Source organism: Phalacrocorax aristotelis, chromosome 4, assembly GCF_949628215.1.
Source record: "Phalacrocorax aristotelis chromosome 4, bGulAri2.1, whole genome shotgun sequence".
In the NCBI taxonomy this organism is placed as follows: Eukaryota; Metazoa; Chordata; class Aves; order Suliformes; family Phalacrocoracidae; genus Phalacrocorax; species Phalacrocorax aristotelis.
Genome location: NC_134279.1, coordinates 48230197 through 48243718, shown reverse-complemented (window position 1 = coordinate 48243718; position 13522 = coordinate 48230197). Strand labels below are relative to the sequence as shown.

The following is a 13522-nucleotide window of genomic DNA, read 5'->3' as shown; positions in this document are numbered from 1 at the left end:
TTTTCTGTGCTCAGAAGAGAACACCATGGCCTCTGTCTCTCATCCAGCCTCCCTCAGCCTCTTTCCTGGCAAGAGAGTTGGGAACAATAGAAGAGAGAAGCAGTTTTCCTATTTTCTACGCTGACATGGGTGGGGAGGGCGTTCTACGACTTCTTCGTAGAAACACATCAAAAGCTTAGAAGCAGAGCAGCCCTGGATCCCATTGTTTCCACCATCACTACAACAAGTGCCCGTGCAAGGAGTCTTTACTCCTGTTAATAGTACCATTAACTCAATATGGAGCTGCTCATGGGTATATCTGTAAGATATACCCATGGGTCAGCAGCTCACACCAAAAATCCCTTGGGTCATAAAACATTCAATATTAACAACAGGAATTCCTTGATTTCAATTATAATAATATTATATTTTATTATATTTTTGACCAATCCCTGTCCCTATTCAGTGCAGCTTCACTACTTGACCCCATCCCTGAACAACCTTACGTTACCATATATCTATCCTGGAAAGCCCATAACATCTCAGTAGGCATTGAAAGTGGCACCAGTGGCTCACGCGGTGCTGCCACATGCTTCCCTCTTTCCTTTTCTCCTTGGCATCTCTTGCTACACCAAACTTCAGGAAATAGATCAGGAGTGCCTTGGCACAATCTATGACACGCCATCTGAAACCATGCTTTAAGGATGAGTGGGGGGTAGGGAATTGCTCTCTTTTAGACCTTACTCAAGAAAGACAAAACCACAAATAATAAGAACTATTTCTCTGTCATGCAAGTTTTTCTTACGTGCCACTAAGCTACAATTATTATAAGGACTTAATGAAAATTAATCCTTGCATGAAGGGATAACTTCTACCTACACAAAAAAGATAAAATCATCTTTTTAATTTGAATACATCAATTACTGTGCTTTGCCCAAGTTTAGCAAGGATAGGTAGCCATGATTTTATTTTTGTAGCTACTGGCTAATACAACAGTAGTTTTTTAAATTCCAGACTACAGTGATGTTGAAAAACAGCATTCGCTCAACAGCTTTACCAGAGTTTTTCTGCAATGACTGCCCTTAATTTTGTCAATTGCCTTCCACAAGCTAAGTGCTTGTTTTTGAATAACTCGGTATTTGCAAAACCCCCAGGTATTTCCTACAGTAAATATAACAAGGGCCAAAGAAACATTGTACATATGATGGCAATCTTTTATTTGAAAGCAAGCTGCTACCTTCAGAAAGGCCACTACCATATCCTTAGTAACTTGCTACATGCAATATGTCTGAAGAGTCACACATGCTTACAAGCCACTCAATCCTTTATGAAGTTTTACATTTAGCAATATTCCGAGCTGAGATATCAGTATGTATTTTCAGGTACTTCAGTTATCTTTTCCCAAGATAAACTATGCAGCCACTAATTTATATTTGAGTCCTGGGGGAAAGAAGGGATTAATCACAGGGAGGCTAACACGAAACAGTGCTAACACATTTAGAATGACCTTCAGACAATGTATGTGCTATTCAATTTATACCTTCTGACTCTGAGGGCCATCGCCTTCATCAGAAATGCCATCTTCCTGCTGATCATAAGCAGGCCCTCCCAGGAGTCTTATTCTCTTCTCACATTGCTTCTTTGCCACTGTCAGCTGATTAATATACCTCTTCACATTGCGAGCCCTCAGTAGGTCAGCTTTCATTGCCGCAGTTTCTTTTCCTTTTGAATCTAAGAATGAAGCAAATCAAAGACAGTCTTTTACAACACGAAAATATCATTGCACCATTGCCTCTGCAACCTGCCTGATCAAAGCATTTGTCATTCAGGAATCAACTATGCATATGAGCACAGATGCCGTAGAGTTTGTATTTGAAACAGAAAGATGATTTTGAAACATTCTCCAATGATACCCCAAGGGTTTATATAAAACAGTTCAGGAAAAAAAAATCCATATCCAAGTGTCCAGTGAAATCTCACCTCCCTCAGCTCTCTTCCCATAGCTTGTTGCAAGACCCAGGCCCAAGACTTGTACATTTATCAGGTGGAGTTAAGAAGTTACCTACGGCCATGGCGCACAATAACACACGGGAGCTAATGGCTTATGTACCTTACTGAATATAACACTGACTGCCTAGAGTCGTGAGTGACTAGACTCAATCCCCTCCAGCCCAGCATCACACGCTCCTACACATCTCATTTGCAAATCCAGACTTCTTGAGCCTGATGTGAACAGCACATCATACAGTATCCTCTCCAGACAACACCACTGGCCAAAGCTCACTCAAGATAGTCAGATGACTAAAAAAAAAAATCATCTTATAATGCCACATCAAGACTGCACAGTACCGTTAAATAGTGAAGTAATAGGAAGATGACAGTCAGTTAAGTAAGACTTGGTAATAAAAGGTGTAATATTTGTGTATTCTACATTCCACGCTCTTCAGCTAATTACGAGGCCCTAGAAAAAGAAGCAGCAGGTAAAGCAGACTAAAAACCCCTTCTGCATGGAAATAATTTCTGGTTTATATCTGCAGGATGCAACTGATTCACATTTACACAGTGATTTGATTTCCCTCTTGTTCAATGATAATACTCCTGCTTTTGCAGGCTGCATCTAGAGCTTGGTAACAAAGTACCTGGCTTGTACTTGGCTCTGGATTAATTGATTGCTCAGGGGGAAGAAAAAAAAAAAAAAAACAAAGAAGAAAAAGATATCTGTTCTACTGTTCTACAATGTTTTCAAAATGTCAAATGCTAGTAAAATGAGGTAGATGAAAACAGCATTCCATTTTCAAAACAGTTGCTGGAAAGAACCAGACAGCTAGGTTTGTGAATGCATACACGAAAAAAGGGAAATCTCTTAGGAACTTCTTAAAATAGGTATTTTAAAAACATTTCTAATACATTAAGGTACCTTCTCCTTTTAGGACTGTTGTCATCCTTTTATTTCCCCCTCAAAGCCACATGTAACTACTGCATGTGACTAAGTTTTGTCACTTGTATACTGAAGGACAACTCAAGGTACAAGGAGCAACCTGAATTTCTACACTTAATGTGAGTACAGATATTCTCCTAGTACCTTTTCCCATATTTTTAATCTCACTTTATTCACTGCATGTATTTATGTATGTTGGTAGGGAACCTCCCCAATTCAAAGACTGTTAGTTTTTTAATGGGTATCATATGCACCTGAACTGTGATATAATAGTGAACTACAGAGATGATACTCGCTGAAGCAAATGATAAAATGAGTTTACCATGAAAAAAATAAATAAGCCATCTGTTTTCCTGGCATGTTATCACCACAGGGAAGTCAACAAAGCATTTAATTTAGCGTTTCAGTTCGCTGACCAGAGGTACCAGTACTAATGAGAGAAAAGAAAGGAGAATAACAGAGGCAGGAAAAGACCCTAAGGACAAGACAGGTCTCCCCCTCAATTTAAAACATTTATAGCTAATACAAACACATGGACAGTAGTTTAAAGTGAGGATTAAAACATTGCCCCTCCTGCAATTGACTCTAAGATGATTTTTAGAAGTTCTCAATTCTCTCAATAGTTTAAATACTTTGGGCTCAAAATGCACACCTGAAAACCCACACGTTGAAAGCCCATGACCAGTGCCATGCAACAATCATTCAGCCTTCTTAAAACAAAAGCAGCCTTCTTAATGAAAATAGGGCATTCTTGGAGGGTTTTCAAAGGAGGCATCTCTTCTTTACCTGAAGTCTTATCCTGTAATTGCAGCAGGCCTCCAGGAGAGACTAATGAGCCCTACATCCCACCGGCTTCCAGTGATTAATTACTTTTTAGCAAAGATCCTTCAAAGACACTTGCCTCACTCAGCTCCTCATATGCACAAGAAACCACTCCATGAAAGAAACATTCGGGGCAGGGTGACAAAGATCACACTGCCAGCCTGTTCCTGGTCCATGGATAAACAGGACTAGTCACCATGAAAGCCTGGCAGCAGCGTGCCTTCACAAACAAACGAGTCTGATGAAGAGCAGCCCAGCATGGACTGTGGCTAACGTGCAGCAGTGCAGGAGAGACACAGCATGGAAGTGTGGATAAACACTGACCATGACTTCCCTCTTTCAAAGTACGAAAGATAAGCTAATAGAAATCAGGCAGAGCATTCATGTCAACTGGGGAAGGTTAGGAGTATAATTGGTTTTTTTCCTAACCCTAAACTCCTTTTGAGATTTTTGACAATTCTCAGATTTTTCATATCTAAACTCCTCTGCTTTTTTCATATTAAGTCCTATCAAAAAGATACCTTAAGCTATAAAGAGAAATTCTCTTTTTAATCCATTCTCCAAATGGACTGAGACATAAAAAGCCTTTTTTGCCATTTCTCAATATCAGCAAAGATGTTCACTACATTCAGGTATCACTGCATAAACCAAATTAAACCATAAAGTTACAAAAGAAAAGGCTTGTATTTGCTCACATACCCTTCAGCAAGCTCCAAGAAATGGAAAAGGCATCGATACACGCTACTAAGACACTATTTTATCACAACACAAGGAAAGAAAATGCATCCTTTGGATAATTTTTATTTATCTTTTTAAACTAGCAACAACTTTACAGTTTGGGGATTGATTTTTTAAATTGTCATTAAAAACAAAATAATTCATTACCAGCAAGACAACAGAGGTGCTTCTTTGGCACTTACTCCTCATATGATTTGCATACATGTTTACCAGCAACTGCTGAGTGGGGCCTCCATCTCCAAAGGACCAAACGGTCCTTTAGTAGCTTCCTCCAAAATAATTCTCCCTACCAGAGGAAATTTTTATAAGACATGTACTGCCATGGAGGAACTTCAAAACCCCATAGGGTACTGTGCACCCTTCCCAAGGGCATCCGAATGCAATTAGTACCGAAAGCAGAATTTCAAACTCTGCTTATCAATCCACAGCTGTGGATAATTCAATTTGCACTGAACAACATTTAAATGCAAATGGTCCAAATGAGTTCAAGCTTACCAAGCAAAGCTGTGCTATCTTTTTTATTCCGTGCATTTTTGCACATCTACAGCGATTTATTACAAAGCTTCCACATTTTTTTCTGAATCACTCATAACTACCTTGATTTGAACTAGGCCAGGAGCAGATCCTCAAACCCAAAGACATTTCGGAGAATGGATTCCTCAAACCAAAGTAGTTTTGCTACTTAGGTTTATATGCATAAATACATTAAACTGCAGTACATATTCACACCATCCGTTTTTCAGAGTGCTGGACCTTGCAAGCTATAGTCAAGCCAACAAATGCCACACAAACTTTACTACCATAAACCACAGCGAAGGATACAACGAAAATAATGTATATGAAGACATATGTAAAGCCTGCTTAAAGCGCAAACTAGATCGGATTGTAGTACTTCATGAACTTTTGATAGCAGCAGCTTAAAACAAAGATTTCTCATTTTAACTGCAAAATCACATGGCAAAAACTGGAATTAAAACTGAAAGTGCAACTTCTTGTTCCTTTACAGCTTCAGGAACTACAGATACCTGACACCTGGCAGCACGTACAACAGCACTGACTGATCTAACTGGTTGCTGAAGGAACTACACACATGCACAACACACTATGCATTTTTGCAAGACTTTCTGTGAGAGCCGAGTTAAGCACATGCAGTGCTTACTTAGTGCCATGCTGAAGCATTTAAGTAGCAAACACGAATTTAACATTTTCATATAAACAGTAACCATAACCTTCTATATATAATCTTCCAATCATTACAGACCTCTCTGAACTTTCAGAAACTTTGAACTGCATGTTTTCACAGCCTATGGAGGCCTGGAAAAGTATTTGTTCAAGAGCAGGCCAGAGTTTGAGAAGAACAGTACACACAGTTCTTCTACTGCCCATGGCAGAAGCAAAAGGAAAACCAGCTAACGCGGTCACACAAGAGAATGAGTAAAAAAGTGCTAAATCTCAAACACTTCAGGCAACAGATCTGGGGGAAGGGACTTAAAGGGAGATCATAGAGAATTTAGGCACTGATCATTAGCAATACGTAGTGCAACACAGCCTCCCACGTCACAGCCACCACTGAGCAAAACAAAAATCAAAGTGGCAGTAAGAAAAATTTGAACATGGGAGTAACTATGTACTATACAATAAAATAATATCTGACAAATATCGCCTCTGTCTGTAGGTCCCTGTGTTCCCTTTGGTCACTCCTCCCCTCCCTCCTTCACTGATGGGCATCTCTCCAAACCAACCATGGACAAGATGCGATACCATCACTAGCACACACAAAGAATCTCAGGAGGAGAAAGAACTTCCTCTATAAACTTGGTCCGAAAAATTACAAATCAAAATAAACAAGTCTACCTTGATCAGAGTCACTGTAACCTTCACCTTCATCCACAAGGATTCCCTCCACGCATACTGCTCAAGCACGATGCGCAAGCATAACATTAGCTCTTTAAGCCTTGCCAAAAAGCTATGCAAAAATAATTGCATATGCGTGTTTATCCCTGTGCTGAGGATGGGGGAGGATAATACAGTTTTGTCATAATTAAGTTAGATGGCATCTGTAATGTACTGGAATGCAGAAGTATCCATTTTACTTCACTCAAATTATCATCTTGCCAAAACCCACACATCACAACCCACACACCCAAGTCAGTTTGGAGCCCCAGTTTCTAAAAGAGAAGTTCCTTTTTTACAGCTGAACGTTCAAGGCTCTTTCAGAACCACAGTACCTAACCCTGCCCACAGCCAGTTCTGTTTCTGTACCAGTTGTCAGCTCCGCTTATAAAGGCGGACATCTACACGCACAGTGGGAACGCTCAGCAGGACAAATCATCTACTGCCACTCAGCTGATCTCTCCATACAGAAATGGCTGCTTATTCAATCTGTCTCACAATCCCAACTTGAAAAGGGGCAGTTTTCTCAACAGGGATACCCTGGGGTCAGATTACAATATGGTGTCTGAAAAATGGTCCCGTACCATCCCATCATCCAAGGGTGGTTTCCAGTCATGCTGTGAAGTCACATAAAATGTGGAGGGCACAGAAAATTAGAAGGCAAATTAAACAAATCCCTTTACAGTGTTGTGGAAAAAAACAACCACAAAATCTGTTGAGAAATTTGCTCTGTTTTGCCCAAAGACAAGGTACATGCGTTCATTGGTTTTTGTTTTAAACAGCAGCTAGTAAAATGAGATCCTTTCTAAAAGTCTTGTAGTATCCTGTAATATAATATCAGTAAAAGAAGAAACAAAAACGTGTCTGTTAAAATCAGAACTAGTGTATTTAAACAGTTTCTTATTCACATTGCAGCAAACACCAAATTATTATACCAATTTACTTCTGTTACTATTTCATGATTGTTTTTTGAAGCCTTTTCTTTGGAAAATTAAGATCTACTCTTGCTTCTAGAAACTCAGGTCTTCTCTCACTCATGCTACAATGCCTGATTATTTGTCCTCTTACAAACTGCTTTACTAGATCAAAATGCAGTAAACATTTTCAGATAATCATTTCTAGTCCTTCCAAATCTTTAAACACACAGATTTTGTAAAAAAAAAACAAACGAAAACAAAACAAAAAACCCTAAAATACCCAAAGTTTAGCTCAAATTTGGTTCAGTACTTCCAAGGAATCCTTATCAAAAGGCAAGGTGAGGAGAGAGCTTTACAGTTAAGATGTAGAAAGACATGATTCTTCCAACCAGAGCACACATGACTGTAGAGAAAAGCACACTCCAAAAATACCAAAAGGAAGAAAAACCAAAGATGAGTAAAAAAGAGAAAAAAAGAGAAAAAACCCAACCAACCAACCCCCCACCCCCCCAAACCCAAGCTTCCTCCTACACTCACTGATGGAGTGATCCTGACCATTTTAGAAGAAGATACAACAGGAGGATACACGTCAGAGAAGCAGCACAGATACACCTACACATCACTCAGCGGTTTTGTGCAAGTGTAAATGAGGGAAGTATCGCAGTGTCAGCATGCAAGATAACAGCTTCTATTTACAGTGGCCTGCACCGCTCCAAAAATAAACCATCAACACCTCTGAAAACAGTAATGCTACGTTAGGTTTCTTACTGAGCTTTAGCAATGACCAAAAGCAATTCTCCTGGCCACCCAAGTTATATCATCCACCCACAACAGGCATCATACTGTGAACCTCTCAAATTATTTTGTGTCTCAACCTTTTAGGACATTTGACTCTCTCAGGGAGTCAAATGCAAAACTTACTGCTTAATATGAATCAGATGCTTTTGTATGTTTTCTTTTGCTCTCCTATGCTCACATGCCAGAAGAGTCAAGTGATAGAAATCTGAAAAGAAAAAAGACCCTATAACATGCCATTTTTTTACTACAGAGGGTTTGACACAACGATGTTTAGAAGTACTTTAAAATACTTTCTGCTTTTATTAGAGGGTCCTAACAACTAAATATTTTGCCGATAGGTGGCACCAACACTAGTTAAATCAAGTGTAAAGAACCCTGTCCTTGCTGAAGAACGAGCCTTCCTCTCCAACTCCCCAGGCACCAAAATTAAATATATACTTCGGTCTTACCAGATAAAATAGTAAAAGGAGTCAGACAACTGTAGCTTATATGAGAAGTCATCAGTCTGAAACCTGGTCCTCAGGCTACTCATCCATCAATAATAGACACCTATCTTTTTATAAACAAAATATTTTTGGTCAGTTTTAGAGACTTAATTATGTCTCCTCAACCAATAGTAAAGGTACACAATCCTGCTCCAGCATATTTATTGCTAGTCATGCACTTGCACCACACTTGCTTAGATAGGAGCTAAGCACTCACTGCTGCAGGGTGTTAGCCACCCCTGCTGAACTCAGTGCTCCTCACATTTGTTGCTGTACCTTTTTCTGTTGAAAATGCTGCCTCAGGAAGCTCCCATGCCTCAAACTGATGGAGGCTGAGACTGTATCCATGTACATATTTTCTACACTTGCTCTACTCTTGCAGTCTGAAAGCAGATATCAGGCTCAGAGTGCTGGCCAGCCAAAGTTCAGCTGCTCCAGCTGAACACCCGGGCACTAAAGAGCAGTTATGTTTTCAGGACTCAACTATGTCATAGGAAAAAGGAATTAGCTACCAGTAAGACTGTCTCTCACCAGGCTGGAATCAAAGCTAAGAGATGCCCATGACATAAGAGGCAAGACCTCATTTACTAGCAGGAAAGGGGAGACTGTCACGAACATCGAACACCCAGGCTCACACACATTATTACAGATATGAAGCAGGTATTGAGGGAAGGTTGAAAAGAGAAAAATAGAATGAGATTGTGCAAACACACTTCCATTTTGCATAAAGCTTACATTTAGTTATTCAGCATGAAATCCAGCTGTTGCAGGGGCAGCAGTATGCTGTGGCATCCAGAAAGGGAAACATCGAAAGGTGACATAAGTAATGTGGTAGCCTGTTCTATAAGAGTTCAACAATCTTTATATCAGCAGTGAGCTGTGCAGGTTTTTTTTTTGTTGGCTTTGTTTTGTTTTAAGGAAGGTAGCACGGCTTTTTTTTCCTTAATCATTTCTTCTTAAAATTCAGGAACATGTCAGATTCATTACTACATTAGGAAAAATGTCTCCATCTACTTCAGGAAAAACAAGACACAAAAAAGCCTTCAGAACAAGATCTTAACCCTCTACAGTTGTGACAGCCCTCTGAAAGTTTACTGTACGTAGACTGAGCCTGAAAATTTTTGGTAAACGAAAACCTTAGTGAAATAACTCAAAATACATTAGAAATCTGCCTTAAATTTGCGTGAACTATAGCAAGATTGTTTTGTACGCCTCTGTTGGACATATTGTTCCATATGTGTCAAGCAACACACATCACTTCTTTCTTCAGGCACAACGTGAATAACCATTGGCTATTCAATAAAAGGTTTAGCCAGAACTGCCCCACTGGCTAGTATAGCCAGCAGTAGTAATCAACTCTTAAATGACATACAAGGTTGCCATAGGACTAAACTAATACTAAAAGTCAATACTTTACCACAAAACTTCAGTGCACCAGCTAGTGGCATTTCTGTTGGACTTTTTTTAAATATAGGTTAAAGTCAAGAGCCCATAAAAATGCAGAACCAACTTCACCGGAGTACGTGGAACCAGATCTACTTTGGCAAAATAAATAGCAATAATCTTTTTATACATATTCTGCAGTACCAGACACTTGTAGCTTCAGTAAAACATCTTCTGTTCACGGTTTAGAACAGTGGATAGTTAACTAGATAAACCCAAATGAGACAGATGAGAGTGAGACAGTAATTAATTGTAGGAACCTAAACTGTATAAAATTATTCCCCAAATCAATTCTCGTCACATCAAAGACCAGTGCCAGCACAAATGGAAATACAGGTATAGCAAGATTGATTTTTCGTAATGTACTCAGAGTTAACTTCCCTGTTTTCATTTTATTACTTTATGAAACAGGTTTTCCATTCACTTGCATCTGAGAAATATCAATATCTCTTTCTGTAATATACACTCAAGCAAAACCAATGGCGACTTTTCCTTTTGCCTTGGTTTGACACAAGCAGGTTATCCTACAGGAATGCACATCTAGCTCTCTTGTAGAATATAAGCAAAAGGTATATCAATGTTGACAGCCTTTTACTTTCAGAGACTTGAGCATGGACCCCAAACTGACCAAAGATTCCCCACCATGGTGTGTTTATTTTCTGTTTCTGCATTTTTCGTTACACCTGAATCACTTTTAAAAGCCTTCTTTTGTGATACAAGGAGCTAGAAAAGGAATTTTTTTTAGCCCGACAGATAAAGATTACATGAGAATATAAAAGCAAGATCTTTTAGGTTTGTTTGTTTACAGTCAAATTAACTTATATTGTCCATTACTTTTTATTACTCTTTAGTATTCCTTAAGTATATCTGTCCAAGCAAAAATTTGGTCTGTAAGTTTGCCACCAATAAAATCTCCTGAAGATATACCACAGTTTTGGTACATTTTGAGAACCATAAAAAGCAGTATATAAAATAACTATAAGTACAAATGTAAGATGCATGTGCATTTTAAAAGGCAGGTGTTGCCAAAACACTACAGAAGGATTTAAGAGCACTGTGTATTGCAACACAAAAATGTAATACAATGAAGAGTCAAAATAAAGTCTAACAATTATGCTGTATCATTCCTTCTTTTGTGTTTTGAAAGGAGAACAGACTGAGACTTTGAAGAATGGATTGTATGAAAAGGAAAGAGAAAGCAAGATTCTCAGCATACAAATTTGTAATGCCAAAAATCCTAGTTGCAGCAATTCTGAAAATAAATGCATCATAGATATGACCTTTCTCGTGATCCATCAGCTTAGATGAAGATGAGGTGGGGGGATAATCACACCATGGGAGCTTCTGGAAGAATCAGGCAAATTAAACAGAACTGAAATACTGAAAGCATAGCATTCCTAAAATCTAAGAATCCCACACACACTGATTGCATATGTATGTCGGGAGTTCAGACAGCTTTTCAAAATGAAAACAACAGATGTGATTTAACAAAATGGAATCTTACCTTTCTGCCTCTTCACTTGGGGAATATTGCTGATCGTGGTTGCCTGAACTATTTCCACTACAATCTGATACCTTTAAAAGTTTTAAAAACAGTAGGGGATATGGGTGAAGAGAGGAGAGAAGGAAAAAACATGGTGTTAATTTTTTTTACAATGTGTTCTTCATACAGCACACTTAAGAATTAATAAAGCCCAAACCACTTCCACCCCCTCCTCACCTGGAAATAGAATAATTTCTCAGTATATCTGCAACCTAAGGAGCAGTGTGCATATGGAGTAGAGTAGAAAAAAAGTTTATCTTGAAACAAAAGGAAAATATCCAGCTAACAATAATTCTGCCCCCTTCTCTCAACTGCTGGCACTGCACAGCCAGTTAATAATAGTGAACACAATCTGAAGCCAAGCTTTTACCATTAAAAGTAAATAAAGTTATCTGCAGGAGTTTAGTTCAAAAGCAAAGAGCTGTCTGTAAGGTTCTTCTAGCTAATGCACTCAATACATATAGGGAACACACATAACTTAGGAGAAAAAAAACAAAACAAAAAAACCTACAACCAAAAACCAACCAACAACCGACCAAACAGTATTACACTAAAGCAAGTAAAACACTCTGGGAATAATTAAAACCTGTTCACCACCTAAAACTATACTACACATAATGGCAGACAAAATTCAGTTTACTAACTGCATCAGCTAAGTAAAACCGATCTTGTAACTAACAGACACTATGCACTCAGAGAAAATGACCGCCAGTTAAATCTTTCATAAACACAGTTCTGGTCATAACAAACTCTCAAACTCCGCTCAGTGCCTTTACTTTGGCAGCTATTAACACTGGTAATAAAGCAAGTATTCTACTGAATTTAACTCATTCCTGCAGGAGCTCCCTAACCTCACATGTCAAGTTAACTTGCAGACGAAGGCTGAAGCCTCCTGAGAAGTCTGCTATTTCCGTGACTACTTATTCGCTGTTTAAGACAGGGGTATTTTAAGGATCGTAGTCTTCTTCCATGTATACTTTCACCAATATTATTCAATTCCCCCCACACCTCTTGCCTCCTGTAACTCTTTTAGGATTTTGATTGTCTCTGCTTCTTTGTATAGATGTATAGTTTTAACACAGACAGCATATGCTCACGACTCCACTTCCAGGGTTTACTTAATTTCTTTTCTGCAGTAATCTTTATTCTACCCAACCTCTTCAACTACCAAGTTGAAACCTGAGAACCTGTTTGCAAAGCTTTAATTTTTCTAACCCTATTTCCTTCTGCCATTACTGTATCTTGGTTGTTTCCATCCACCACCATTCTTTCCCAATCCTTCAGAGGAAGGACAGCCCCATAAGTGAGGGTGGTATTTTGGCACGTAGAAGTCCCACAGCTAATTCCCTGCTCAGACAAACTTCCTAAATGATTTTGGGCAGCGCACGTGGACTTTTGGTGCCTTTGGTTATGTCATCTGTAAATGGGTCATAAACAACACTCATTCACCTCACTCAGGTGTTGTAATGTAACCGTGACCATTATGAATTTATCAAAAAAGGTACAATCAATCAAGTAAGTACTAGGCATGGAAGGTAGCTTCCACTTTTACCTTGCAACATTTTTCCTTCTAAATTTACTCCCATATGTTTACATTCATGGTTTTACATGTTTTCATTATCAATACTGTAATACAGCATCTCTTTTGTTCTGTTCCTCGTTATATTACCCTAAGTAAGGGAGATGCTCCAAGTTACATCCTTAAAGGTACTACTTGGCCTGTTCCTCCTAGGAACTGGGCTCTGGCTGTTACTACTCCATGACAGTGCTGTACATCACTGCCCCACAGGAACACTAAGCTGCCAGACCATGACCCTTTCTCCCCAGGTCTATTCCAAATATTCTAGCTGCCACGTGTTCTGGGGTGCTGGTGAGTAAACATCTAAGGAAGCTTTAAATGTGATGTATTAATTTTATTTTCAAGAAGTGAGCTGTACCTGATAAACTGGACCAATCATGGGCTCAC

At 39.0% G+C, this 13522-nt stretch overlaps 1 protein-coding gene across 2 annotated transcripts in view; it reads right to left on the bottom strand.

The window, feature by feature from the left end:
• The window catches only part of SNX25 (sorting nexin 25), a 91909-nt gene that overhangs the window by 34985 nt on the left and 43402 nt on the right, over positions 1-13522 (bottom strand). For both annotated transcript variants that reach the window (XM_075091250.1, XM_075091251.1), the window contains exons 6-7: positions 11518-11588; positions 1520-1710 (exon numbers count right to left, since the gene is read on the bottom strand). In XM_075091250.1, coding sequence (XP_074947351.1) covers positions 1520-1710; positions 11518-11588 — 262 coding nt within the window. The remainder of the gene's footprint in view (positions 1-1519; positions 1711-11517; positions 11589-13522) is intronic.